We start from the raw sequence: 12,500 nt of genomic DNA, 5'->3' as shown, positions 1-12,500 counted from the left end.
TGTTTGTTGATCTTCTCTGTTCAGAGTGTCAGACGACAGGAGGAGGAGGAGCAGGAGGAGGAGGAGCAGGAGGAGGAGGAGCAGCCGGGAGACCTGGAGCTCCTGAACCCTACCGGAGACGCCACACCCCGCCTTACTGCAAAGTAAGGACATGTCACCTTGCCACCCCTTCATCCTGGTCCAGATGGTCTGAAGGTGGTTGTGACCTTCTGGACTGACCAGGGGCGGAGTCAACTGACCGGGGGGCGGAGTCAACTGACCGGGGGGCGGAATCAGATGACCGGGGGTGGAGTCAACTGACCGGGGGCGGAGTCAACTGACCGGGGGCGAAGTCAGCTCACCGGGGGCGGAGTCAGCTGACCGGGGGTGGAGTCAGATGGCGAGGGGGCGGAGTCATCTAACCGGGGGCGGGGTCAGCTGACCGGGGGCGGAGTCAGCTCGAGAGGGGGCGGGGTCATCTGACCGGGGGCGGGGTCAGCTGACTGGGGGCGGAGTCATATGACCAGGGGGCGGAGTCCGCTGACCGGGGGGCGGAGTCATCTGACCGGGGGGCGGAGTCAGCTCATGCTGATCCTTGTAAACACTGTTTTTCTTCTGCGTCTCCCTGCAGCGTCCTGGTCGACCAGCAGGGGGAGCAGCTGCAGCGGGACGGTCTGGAGGGAAGCAGCGGTGAGCTAGCACACCTTCACCTGTCGCTGTGTGACCCCGCCCCCTCCCCCACCCCCCCACCAGAGAGGCTCCGCCCACAATGACCTGAACTAAAAAGGTGGATTCACTGCTTGCAGGTTAAAAGATCAGCAGCCGGTCAGTCTTTACCAGAACTACCACCACCGGCTGGACCTCCTGCAGAGGAGGAGGGGGGAGGAGCTTCATCCTGCTGCTGCTGCACCTCCTCCTGCTCCTCCTCCTGCTGCTGCTCCTCCTGCTCGTCCTCCTGCACCTCCTCCAGTGGAGCCCTACCAGCTGTGAGTCAGTAGTTACCTGTTAACCTCCCATCAACGGCAGCATGTGACTCTAACGCATCATCATCATCATCATCATCATCATCATCATCATCATCATCACCACCACAAAAACACTAAAACTTTACGTTGTGTAGAATCTGGCTGATTTGGCCTGAAAACTAAAAAAAATCTAAGATATTTAAAATAAAAACTTTTTTGATTCTTTTCAAGTTTTTTTCTCACTGAATTTAAAAATGACGTCAGATTAGAGTCAAAATCCAACTTTATTGTTCAAATTCATGCAAACAATCCCGGAATGAAAAGTAAACCAGGCGCCGTGTGTGTGTGTGTGTGTGTGTGTGTGTGTGTGTGTGTGTGTGTGTGTGTGTGTGTGTGTGTGTGTGTGTGTGTGTGTGTGTGTGTGTGTGTGTGTGTGTGTGTGTGTGTGTGTGTGTGTGTGTGTAGGGTGGCTGCTGCTCGTCAGGAATACCTGCAGAGGAGGCAGGAGGCTGGTCAGTACAAGCTGAGAGCAGAGAGACAGCTGGTAGGGTGGAGCACACACACACACACACACACACACACACACACACACACACACACACACACACACACCACTAGCAGCAGATCTCGTCCTCCTCCACAGGGTCTTCGTCCGACCACCGCCGAGCGCAACAGGAGGTGTGGCGGTCCGGACAGGGGGGCGGAGCCAGGAGAGAAGAGGGCGGGGCCAGGAGAGAGATGGGTGGGGCCCGGAGAGAAGGGGGCGGGGCCAGAGGAGGGCCAGCAGAAGCTTCCGGACCGGAGGCAGGAGGTGGGACCGGGATTCAACCCAGCAGTTTCCATGACAACCACTGAAACACTGAAGACAGTGTAGTGAGCATGTTGGACCACTGGTGTGTGTTGTTGTTGTTGTTGTCATCGTTGCTTTTGTTGTTGTCGTCGCTTTTGCTGTTGTTGCTGTTGTTGTCATCGCTTTTGTTGTTGTTGCTGTTGTTGTTGTCGTCACTTTTGTTGCTGTTGTTGTCATCGCTGTTGTTGTTGTTGCTGCTGCTGCTGTTGTTGCTGTTTTTGTTGTTGTAGCTGTTGTTGTTGGTGTTGTTGTTGCTGTTGTTGTTGTCGTCACTTTTGTTGCTGTTGTTGTCATCGCTGTTGTTGTTGTTGCTGCTGCTGCTGTTGTTGCTGTTTTTGTTGTTGTAGCTGTTGTTGTTGTTGTTGTTGTTGTTGTTGTTGTAGCTGTTGTTGTTGCTGTTGTTGTTGCTGTTGTTGTTGCTGTTGTTGTTGTTGTTGTAGCTGTTGTTGTTGTTGTTGTAGCTGTTGTTGTTGTTGTTGTTGTTGTTGTTGTAGCTGTTGTTGTTGCTGTTGTTGTTGCTGTTGTTGTAATGAAACCAGACACACACGTACAGACAACAAGACGGCACAGTGATAAAGCGTTTTCAAAAAGTTGCGCCTAAAAGTGTGTGTGTGTGTGTGTGTGTGTGTGTGTGTGTGTGTGTGTGTGTGTGTGTGTGTGTGTGTGTGTGTGTGTGTGTGTGTGTGCAGGAGTACCTGCAGCAGCTGGATGTGATCAGGCAGCAGTATCATCAGGACATGAGGCAGATGAGGCAGAGAGCTGAGGCAGAGGTACCTCATCCCACTCTAATAATCCTAATCTGTCCAGATTAGCAGGTAATCCCTCCCTCCTGTGCTCCAGGCTCGGCCTCCACTCAAACACCAGACCTTCGTGGTGGAGAACCTCCGAGGTCCAGAACCTTCTGGGCCACAGGGGGCGGCGCCTGCTCAGGTAATCTGTGGAGTAACTGTGGGATTACTTTGGTGGTGGTGTGACGGCTCCTCCTGGGATTAACAGGAGAGCATGTTAATCCCATGTTCCTTCTGGTTCCTCAGCTGGACGTAGAAGCTGCTCTGGAGCAGATTAGACATGAAGACCAGAGAGAGCAGCAGAGGAGCCGCCCTGACAAGGTAACTGATTACTTACTGGTAGCTAGTTACTCTTAGTGCTCCTTTCAACATCAGAACTTTAGCTAACACCAGATTATAGAGCATATTCCTCCTCTAATCCAGATTATAGAGCATCTTCCTCCTCTAACACCAGATTATAGAGCATATTCCTCCTCTAATCCAGATTATAGAGCATCGTCCTCCTCTAACACCAGATTATAGAGCATATTCCTCCTCTAATCCAGATTATAGAGCATCTTCCTCCTCTAACACCAGATTATAGAGCATCTTCCTCCTCTAACACCAGATTATAGAGCATCGTCCTCCTCTAACACCAGATTATAGAGCATCTTCCTCCTCTAATCCAGATTATAGAGATCTTCCTCCTCTAATCCAGATTCTAGAGCATCTTCCTCCTCTAATCCAGATTATAGAATCTACCGTTCGGTTTCTTTCCGTCACGTCAGCAGAAAGGAATCATGTTTGAGATCCGGTTCGATGACGAGGAGAAGAAGAACGACGCAGACGAGCAGAAAGGCGAGAGAGAAGAAGAGAAGCAGGTGAGAAACGAGGGAGGAAAAGAGGTAGAGAAGACTTTAATCCTCCTCCATCTCACCGACAGGAAGTCGACCCTCTGAATCAGACGCTCAGCTTCCAGGAAGGGGAGGAGCTGAGGCTCAGGGATTGGCTGGAGGCGAGGAGGGGGCGGAGCCTCAGGACCCCAGAGACTCTGCTGGAGGCGCTCGCCAACATGGGGGCGGAGCCTGGAGGTGGAAATCACTGTGCCAACGGGAAGAGCCATAATCTGAACCAGATTAAGATGATGATGTGTCTTTATCAGGTGAGGAGGAGCAGGAGGAGGAGCAGCAGGAGGCGGAGCAGGAGGAGGAGCAGCAGAAGGAGCAGCAGGAGGAGGAGCAGCAGCAGGAGGAGCAGGAGGAGGAGCAGCAGGAGGAGCAGCAGGAGGCGGTGGGTCGGAGGCTCTGGGCGGTCGGAGCTCCAAACACTCTGCTGAAAATTCTGTCTGAACTCCCTCCGTCCAGTCTGGACTCAACCACCGCAGGTCAGACACTCCATAATCCCAGTCTCCTAAAGGTTGTATATCCATAATCCCAGTCTCCTAAGGTTATATATCCATAATCCCAGTCTCCTAAAGGTTGTATATCCATAATCCCAGTCTCCTAAAGGTTGTATATCCATAATCCCAGTCCCCTAAGGTTATATATCCATAATCCCAGTCTCCTAAAGGTTGTATATCCATAATCCCAGTCTCCTAAAGGTTATATATCCATAATCCCAGTCTCCTAAGGTTATATATCCTTAATCCCAGTCTCCTAAAAGTTATATATCCATAATCCCAGTCTCCTAAAGGTTATATATCCGTAATCCCAGTCTCCTAAGGTTATATATCCTTAATCTCAGTCTCCTAAAGGTTATATATCCGTAATCCCAGTCTCCTAAAGTTATATATCCGTAATCCCAGTCTCCTAAAGGTCAAACTCCATAGTCCCAGTCTCCTAAAGGTTATATATCCATAATCCCAGTCTCCTAAAGGTCAAACTCCATAATCCCAGTCTCCTAAAGGTCATATATCCATAATCCCAGTCTCCTAAAGGTTGTATATCCATAATCCCAGTCTCCTAAAGGTCAAACTCCATAATCCCAGTCTCCTAAAGGTTGTAAATTCCATAATCCCAGTCTCCTAAAGGTTATATATCCGTAATCCCAGTCTCCTAAAGGTCAAACTCCATAGTCCCAGTCTCCTAAAGGTTATATATCCGTAATCCCAGTCTCCTAAAGGTCAAACTCCATAATCCCAGTCTCCTAAAGGTTATATATCCATAATCCCAGTCTCCTAAAGGTCAAACTCCATAATCCCAGTCTCCTAAAGGTTATATATCCATAATCCCAGTCTCCTAAAGGTTGTATATCCATAATCCCAGTCTCCTAAAGGTCAAACTCCATAATCCCAGTCTCCTAAAGGTTGTAAATTCCATAATCCCAGTCTCCTAAAGGTTATATATCCATAATCCCAGTCTCCTAAACGTCAAATTCCATAATCCCAGTCTCCTGAAGGTTGTAAACTCCATAATCCCAGTCTCCTAAAGGTTGTAAACTCCATAATCCCAGTCTCCTAAAGGTTGTAAACTCCATAATCCCAGTCTCCTGAAGGTTGTAAACTCCATAATCCCAGTCTCCTAAAGGTTGTAAACTTCATAATCCCAGTCTCCTAAAGGTCAAACTCCATAATCCCAGTCTCCTAAAGGTTGTAAACTCCATAATCCCAGTCTTGTAAAGGAGAACCTGTCCTCATAGTGTGTCTTTATTGTTAGAATCAGTGTCAGAGGAGGAAGAGGAGGAGAGGAAGGAGGAAGAGGAGGAGAGGAAGGAGGAAGAGGAGGAGAGGAAGGAGGAAGAGGAGGACTCAGACGTGGAGATGGATGAGGAGCGCCTGGAGCCGAGGTCCGACGACGACGACACGTAAGTGAAGCGTTCCCACCTGGACAAACACAGGATTATAATCCCTCCTGACAGGAGGGATTATAATCCCTCCTGTCAGGAAGTGAAGAATCTCTGACCTCAGAGCGACTTCCTGTTTCTCATCAGGAACTTTGAGGAATCTGAAGATGAGCTGAGAGACCAAGTGGCCGAATCCATGAGGAACCTGTTTGTGATGGAGGGGGAGGGGGAGGGGGAGGGGGAGGGGGAGGAGGGGGAAGAAGAGGAGGAGGAGGAGGGGGAGGGGGGAGCTCAGCAGGAACTTCAGAGCAACTTGAAATCATGAAGCATCGTTTTAAAAAATGTCTTAAAAAGCTCCAAACTACTGAAACTGACAATAGTTGTGTATGTAAAGTGGAACTATAATGTATATATATTATATAATATATATACATTATAGATCAATATATCAATTTAAAGTAAAACAAGTTCCGCGGCTCCACATGAGTTTTATGAGTGTAAAGTAATAAAGTAACGTTAGAACCTCCCCGCCCAGTCACAGTGAAGCTGTAACTTCCTGTTCCGGCCACTAGGGGGCAGCAGACAACAGACCATGAAGTGTGTGACGTCACATTTTATTGCAGCAGGTTAAAGTGCACTTCCAGTGTAACAAACATCTTTACACACATTAATCAGAGGAAATCACAGTTGTGATTCTGCAGCCAGAACACGAGGGAACGTCAATTAAAACATCATCTTCATAATAATAATACATTATTTATATAGAGTTAAATAAGTTGTGACAGGAAAATGACCTTTCAGGTTGAAACTCGTCGCCTCTGGAACGTAACGGATCAATAAATACTTTAGAGGATCAAACTCTCACAATGTGGGATTATTTAACATTTCTATTAATTCTTTGTGCTTCAAGTGAAGAAACGTTCCGTTTCTTCACAAAGTCCCAGAAGCAGAACAAAATAAAAGATTCTTTCTTTCATCACATTTTCTAAATGTTTTTTCTACAGTTTGCTGAAGTTTTGTGATGAAATGAAGTTTAGCAGAGTTTCAGGACGTCAGTGACCAGAAGAGCTGCTCTGCACTTTGCTGGGCTGGACCGGACCGGACTGGAGCGGACTGGACTATACCGGACCGGACTGGACTGGACTATATCGGACTGGACCGGACTGGACTGGACTATATCGGACTGGACCGGACCGGACTTGAGAGGATCGGACCGGACTGGAGAGGACCGGACCGGATCGAACCGGACCGGACTGGACCGGCCCGAACTGGACTGGAGAGGACTGAACCGGATCGAACCGGACCGGACCGGACTGGACTGGGGAGGACCGAACCGGAGCGGAGCAGAGCGGACTGGACCGGCCGGGACTGGACTGGGGAGGACCGAACCGGAGCGGAGCGGAGCAGAGCAGAGCGGACCGGACCGGACTGGCCCGAACTGGACTGGAGAGGACTGGACCGGACTAAACCGTACCGGACTGGACCGGCCCGAATTGGACTGGAGAGGACTGAACCGGAGCGGAGCAGAGCGGACCGGACTGGACCGGCCCGGACCGGACTGGGGAGGACCGAACCGGAGCGGAGCAGAGCGGACCGGACCGGACTGGCCCGAACTGGACTGGAGAGGACCGGACCGGACCGGACTAAACCGTACCGGACTGGACCGGCCCGAACTGGACTGGAGAGGACTGGAGCGGAGCAGAGCGGACCGGACTGGGGAGGACCGGACCGGAGCGGAGCGGACTGCGGGGAACAATTGCTGGCCGCAATGGCTCCTCACTGCTCCTAATCACTCCTCATCACTCCTCACTGCTCCTCATGGCTCCTCACTGCTCCTCATCACTCCTCATCACTCCTCACTGCTCCTCATCACTCCTCATCACTCCTCACTGCTCCTCATCACTCCTCATCACTCCTCACGGCTCCTCATGGCTCCCCACTGCTCCTCATGGCTCCAGCCTCCTCATCACCTCCTCCATGGCCTCCAGGAAGCAGTCGTGGAACTCCTGGTCGGAGAAGCGCCGTACGGAGTCCCGGGCGGCGCGCCGGATGTCCAGCCGCACGGCGGGGCTCAGGGCCAGGATGGTCTCCATGGCGACCACGTAGTCGTCCTCGCCGTCGGCCAGGAAGCCCGTCTGGCGGCCCTGGAAGGGAACCACCACCTCCTGCTGGGGCCCCCCGGACCTGGGGGCCACAACCACCGCGCCTGCTGCCATACACTCCACCAGCCCTGCAGCCAGACGCCATACCGTCATACTGCTGCTCACTGAGTACTTTCTACATACTGAGTACTCTACACTGAGTACTCTCTACACACTGAGTACTCTCTACACACTGAGTACTCTCTACACACTGAGTACTCTACACTGAGTACTCTCTACACACTGAGTACTCTACACTGAGTACTCTCTACACACTGAGTACTCTCTACACACTGAGTACTCTCTACACACTGAGTACTCTACACTGAGTACTCTCTACACACTGAGTACTCTACACTGAGTACTCTCTACACACTGAGTACTCTCTACACACTGAGTACTTTACACTGAGTACTTTCTACACTGAGTACTCTGCACACTGAGTACTCTGCACACTGAGTACTCTCTACATACTGAGTACTCTCTACACACAAATTACTCACACTACAGGAAGTATAACTGTTCAGATTACATTCTGTGTGTAAGAGTATGTATAATATATACATTTAACAACAAATGTAACAATAGTAGAGTGTGTGAGCGTGTGTGTGTGTGTGAGCGTGTGTGTGTGTGAGCGTGTGTGTGTGTGTGTGTGTGAGCGTGTGTGTGTGTGAGCGTGTGTGTGTGTGAGCGTGTGTGTGTGTGTGCGTGTGTGAGCGTGTGTGTGTGTGTGTGAGCGTGTGTGTGAGTGTGTGTGTGTGTGTGTGTGTGAGTGTGTGTGTGTGTGTGAGCGTGTGTGTGTGTGAGCGTGTGTGTGTGTGTGTGTGTGTGAGCGTGTGTGAGTGTGTGTGAGCGTGTGTGTGTGTGTGTGTGTGTGAGCGTGTGTGAGTGTGTGTGAGCGTGTGTGTGAGTGTGTGTGTGTGTGTGAGAGTACCTGTGGCCCCCCCCCTGCAGCCCAGCCCCACCACGGCCCCCTGCAGCTCCTCCTTCAGCTCCCTGAAGGACACGTTGACCTTGAAGTGGACGTGTTGCTGCAGCTGCAGCTCCTGGCAGAGGCCCCGGAGCAGCAGGAGGCGCTCCTCCTCCTCCGGGCTCCCGCAGCCGCCCACCAGCACCAGGCGCGGCGCCGGCCCCGCCCCCTTCCCAGGCCCCGCCCCCTTCCTGTCCAGGAGCTTCCGGAAGGCTCGGATCAGCAGCTGGTGGTCCGTCTCCGGCCTGAACTGTCCCACCGACACGATGGAGGGGCCCTTCCTGTCCTCCTCCTCCTCCTCCTCCTCCTCCCGCCCCAGCTCCTCCCAGCCCTCCTCCTCCTCCTCCTCCTCCTCCTCCTCCTCCTCCTCCAGCGGGGCGTCCATGAAGGCGTGGACGTTGCAGGGCGGGTACAGCAGGCTGGTGCGGGCCGGCGAGCGCCACAGGGCCAGGATGTGTCCCAGCGTCCAGGACGAGTTGACCATGATGACATCACTGCAGCCGCCCGCCAGGCCGTACAGCAGCGCCACGCCGCAGTAGTACAGCGCCTTGCCCGCACTCAGCAGGGGGCTCCTGGACAGGAAGTCTGCGTGGTCGGACCTGCAGGACGACCAGGAGGTTAACCCTTTATGAGCACCACGCTCAGAGCGGGATGACGCTGCTGGTAGCATTAGCTGGTAGCATTAGCTGTTAGCATTAGCGGTTTGCATTAGCTGGTAGCACTAGCTGATAGCATTAACTGGCAGTGTTAACTGTTAGCATTAGCTGGTAGCACTAGCTGATAGCATTAACTGGTAGCATTAGCTGTTTGCATTAGCTGGTAGCACTAGCTGATAGCATTAACTGGTAGCATTAGCTGGTAGCAGTAGCGGTTTGCATGAGCTGTTTGCATTAGCTGGTAGCACTAGCTGATAGCATTAGCTGGTAGCATTAGCTGGCAGTGTTAACTGTTAGCATTAGCTGGTAGCACTAGCTGATAGCATTAACTGGTAGCATTAGCTGTTTGCATTAGCTGGTAGCACTAGCTGATAGCATTAACTGGTAGCATTAGCTGGTAGCAGTAGCGGTTTGCATGAGCTGGTAGCATTAACTGGTAGCATTAGCGGTTTGCATTAGATGGTAGCATTAACTGTTTGCATTAGCTGTATGCATTAGCTGATAGCACCGTGTGACTCAGATTAATGACCCATTCACCAGATGCTCTATAATCTGGTGTTAGAGGAGGAAGATGCTCTATAATCTGGATTAGAGGAGGAAGATGCTCTATAATCTGGACTAGAGGAGGAAGGTGCTCTATAATCTGGGGTTAACTGAGTGACAGACCTGGGGTTCCTGTCCCGGACCACAGACATCATGTCAGTAGTGACGGAGGGACAGTGGACGTAGCTCGCCACCTGGCAGCCCCCCAGGTAGCGGAAGAGAGGGAGGGTGAAGGTGTAGCCGGACGAGTCCACGTACAGGTCTGGAACCAGGGCCAGCAGCGCCTCCCACCCTGACACACACACACAGTGTCAACAGGGTCCACGGCGCTATAATCTGGACTAGAGGAGGAAGATGCTCTATAATCTAGACTAGAGGAGGAAGATGCTCTAAAATCTGGTGTTAGAGGAGGAAGATGCTCTATAATCTCGATTAGAGGAGGAAGATGCTCTAGAATCTGGATTAGAGGAGGAAGATGCTCTTGAATCTGGTGTTAGAGGAGGAAGATGCTCTGTAATCTGGATTAGAGGAGGAAGATGCTCTATAATCTGGACTAGAGGAGGAAGATGCTCTATAATCTGGACTAGAGGAGGAAGATGCTCTATAATCTGGATTAGAGGAGGAAGATGATCTATAATCTGGACTAGAGGCGGAAGATGCTCTATAATCTGGATTAGAGGAGGAAGATGCTCTATAATCTGGATTAGAGGAGGAAGACGCTCTATAATCTGGACTAGAGGAGGAAGATGCTCTATGATCTGGACTAGAGGAGGAAGATGCTCTATAATCTGGATTAGAGGAGGACGATGCTCTATAATCTGGATTAGAGGAGGAAGATGCTCTATAATCTGGATTAGAGGAGGAATATGCTCTATAATCTGGAGTAGAGGAGGAAGATGCTCTATGATCTGGATTAGAGGAGGAAGATGCTCTATAATCTGGATTAGAGGAGGAAGATGCTCTATAATCTGGATTAGAGGAGGAAGATGCTCTAGAACCATGGGGGGTCCTCACCCAGGAAGATGGAGGCCAGCAGGTGGAGGTGGGGGGAGGAGTCGGCCTCCACCAGGACGCGGCGCCGCAGGAACAGGAAGCTGACGCGGCCCGGCAGCGTGATGTTGAAGCGCTGCCGGGCCCCCTCCAGGACCTGGTCCCCGGTCACGCCCTGGTCCCCCGCGTACACCACGTAGGACACGCCGGGGTACCTGACACACACACACACACACACACACACACACACACACACACACACACACACACACACAGGGGGGTGAAGTCCAGGCGGGGGGAGGGTGGAGGCCCTGCTGGTTCTCCACCCTCGTCCTCACAACATGCTCCAGCCGGATGTTGGTTCTGGTCTCCGCGGTCCTTCTCATCCGGGTCTTACCGGACCATGAGGGCCCTCAGGGCGCACCACAGGACCCGCTCCCCGCCGCCCCCGGCGCCGCAGTGCGGGTGGAAGAAGGCCACGGCGGGGCCCCCGTCCCGGGCCCGGCGGGCCTTCCTGCGGCCCTGCAGCCACAGCCGGAGCCCCAGCAGGAGCAGCAGCAGGACCAGGGTCAGCAGCAGGCTGAGGTGGACGCAGGGCACCGCCAGGGACCACAGCAGCCTGGGGGGGGGGGGGGACACACGGGACGCCCGGAGCGGCAGTTAGCTCGGTGCTAAGCCCCGCGGGCGAGAGGCTAAAGCTCCGCTGACGCCGCGGCGGGGCGGCGGGGGACGTTACCTCATGAAGTCGCAGAAGCACAGGGACGAGTGGTGGTGGGTCGCCATTTTCACAACAACAAGGGAAGCGCCGGTCAGCTGACCTCACGCTGCTCTCTGATTGGCTGGAGCGCCGGTCAGCTGACCTCACGCTGCTCTCTGATTGGCTGGAGCGCCGGTCAGCTGACCTCACGCTGCTCTCTGATTGGCTGGTGGAACAGCCCGCTGACAACATCTCTGATTGGCTGGAGCGCCGGTCAGCTGACCACACGCGGCTCTCTGATTGGCTGAGGCGTTTATTTACCAGCACGTCATCCACATGTGAAGTATTTAGTGGGAAGAGAAGCGGGAGTCGTTGATCTCTTATTTTGGTGTTCAGAAGTTAAAACTGCAGCGGTTTTTTTTTTTTTTTTTTTTAAAGTAATCCGAGGGACACCAAGAACAAAGAGGTTGACAGGGGTTAAAATCAAACCTTTATTGTTGTGAAGACAGGAAATGAAAGAGGAAATAAAGGGGTTTGTTTCCATGACAACTGAGCTCTGGGTCACTGGAAAAACAACTTTTTGAAAATGCTGCTTCTGCAAGGCCACAATCATTTATCCTTCTGCACATGCTCAGTAGAGCCAATCAGAACAGTTTCCCCCGTGACGTCATGACTCCCAGTTTATATTCTCCTGGACTTGGCACTTTTATTTTGACAGTCACCGCAATAACAAGCCAACTTGGTGGTTTTATTTTGACAGTCACCATAATAACAATCCAACTTGGTAGTTTTATTTTGACAGTGTTTATACCCCTCCATGTTTTGACCCCTTTAACGTCAAAAACAAATACATCAATAAATGTCAAAATAAATGTTGAAAATGTGAAACAGTAGAAGGTTGAAACAGTGGAACGGTTGAGGAACTACCTGGAATATATTCGACAGAAGAACCAAACTTCAACACCACAGAAGAAGAGCTCCACATTAAAATAGCACTTCAGTGTTTAGAGATCAAATCTACATGATCGTGTTCCAACTTCCTCTTCCGTCAAACTCAGTGTGTGACTTCCTCTGTGGTCCTCGTGTGTGTGTGTGTGTGTGTGTGTGTGTGCGTGTGTGTGTGTGTGTGTGTGTGTGTGTGTGTGTGTGTGTGTGTGTGTG

At 51.8% G+C, this 12,500-nt stretch overlaps 2 protein-coding genes across 2 annotated transcripts in view; one reads left to right on the top strand and one right to left on the bottom strand.

Moving 5' to 3' along the window:
• Nucleotides 1-5,667, top strand: part of LOC308131363 (serine/threonine-protein kinase Nek5) — a gene marked incomplete at both ends in the record, with an annotated part of 11,877 nt that extends 6,210 nt beyond the window's left edge. Inside the window, 13 exon segments of the mRNA XM_080498091.1 lie at nucleotides 611-669; nucleotides 786-852; nucleotides 934-965; nucleotides 1,410-1,488; nucleotides 1,588-1,755; nucleotides 2,484-2,564; nucleotides 2,635-2,724; nucleotides 2,829-2,903; nucleotides 3,353-3,442; nucleotides 3,505-3,723; nucleotides 3,828-3,945; nucleotides 5,216-5,363; nucleotides 5,490-5,667. Of these exon segments, the coding sequence (XP_080354217.1) occupies nucleotides 611-669; nucleotides 786-852; nucleotides 934-965; nucleotides 1,410-1,488; nucleotides 1,588-1,755; nucleotides 2,484-2,564; nucleotides 2,635-2,724; nucleotides 2,829-2,903; nucleotides 3,353-3,442; nucleotides 3,505-3,723; nucleotides 3,828-3,945; nucleotides 5,216-5,363; nucleotides 5,490-5,667 (1,404 nt within the window).
• Nucleotides 5,668-5,822: 155 nt separating this feature from the next.
• Nucleotides 5,823-11,431, bottom strand: LOC308131538 (GDP-Man:Man(3)GlcNAc(2)-PP-Dol alpha-1,2-mannosyltransferase-like). Its single transcript, XM_080498298.1, has 6 exons — nucleotides 11,379-11,431; nucleotides 11,040-11,261; nucleotides 10,667-10,857; nucleotides 9,776-9,944; nucleotides 8,418-9,052; nucleotides 5,823-7,572 (listed from the first exon to the last, which is right to left on the bottom strand). The coding sequence occupies exons 1-6, from the start codon at nucleotides 11,423-11,425 to the stop codon at nucleotides 7,289-7,291; spliced, it is 1,548 nt and encodes a 515-aa protein (XP_080354424.1). The 5' UTR covers nucleotides 11,426-11,431; the 3' UTR covers nucleotides 5,823-7,288.
• Between the last annotated feature and the right edge of the window lie 1,069 nt (nucleotides 11,432-12,500).

The sequence above is a fragment of the Blennius ocellaris genome (genome assembly GCF_963422515.1).
Source record: "Blennius ocellaris genome assembly, chromosome: 6".
NCBI classification, from domain to species: Eukaryota; Metazoa; Chordata; class Actinopteri; order Blenniiformes; family Blenniidae; genus Blennius; species Blennius ocellaris.
The sequence above is the reverse complement of the archived record's forward strand: the minus strand, read 5'-3'. Positions and strand labels throughout refer to the sequence as shown.

What these genes read in the sequence shown, in the direction of transcription:
- LOC308131538 (XM_080498298.1), bottom strand. Translation starts at nt 11,425, where the DNA reads ATGGCGACCCACCACCACTCGTCCCTGTGCTTCTGCGACTTCATGAG. An exon ending in TGCTTCTGCGACTTCATGAG is followed by an intron (nt 11,262 to 11,378) that starts GTAACGTCCCCC and finishes CCCCCCCCCCAG; the next exon opens with GCTGCTGTGGTCCCTGGCGG. An exon ending in CTGAGGGCCCTCATGGTCCG is followed by an intron (nt 10,858 to 11,039) that starts GTAAGACCCGGA and finishes TGTGTGTGTCAG; the next exon opens with GTACCCCGGCGTGTCCTACG.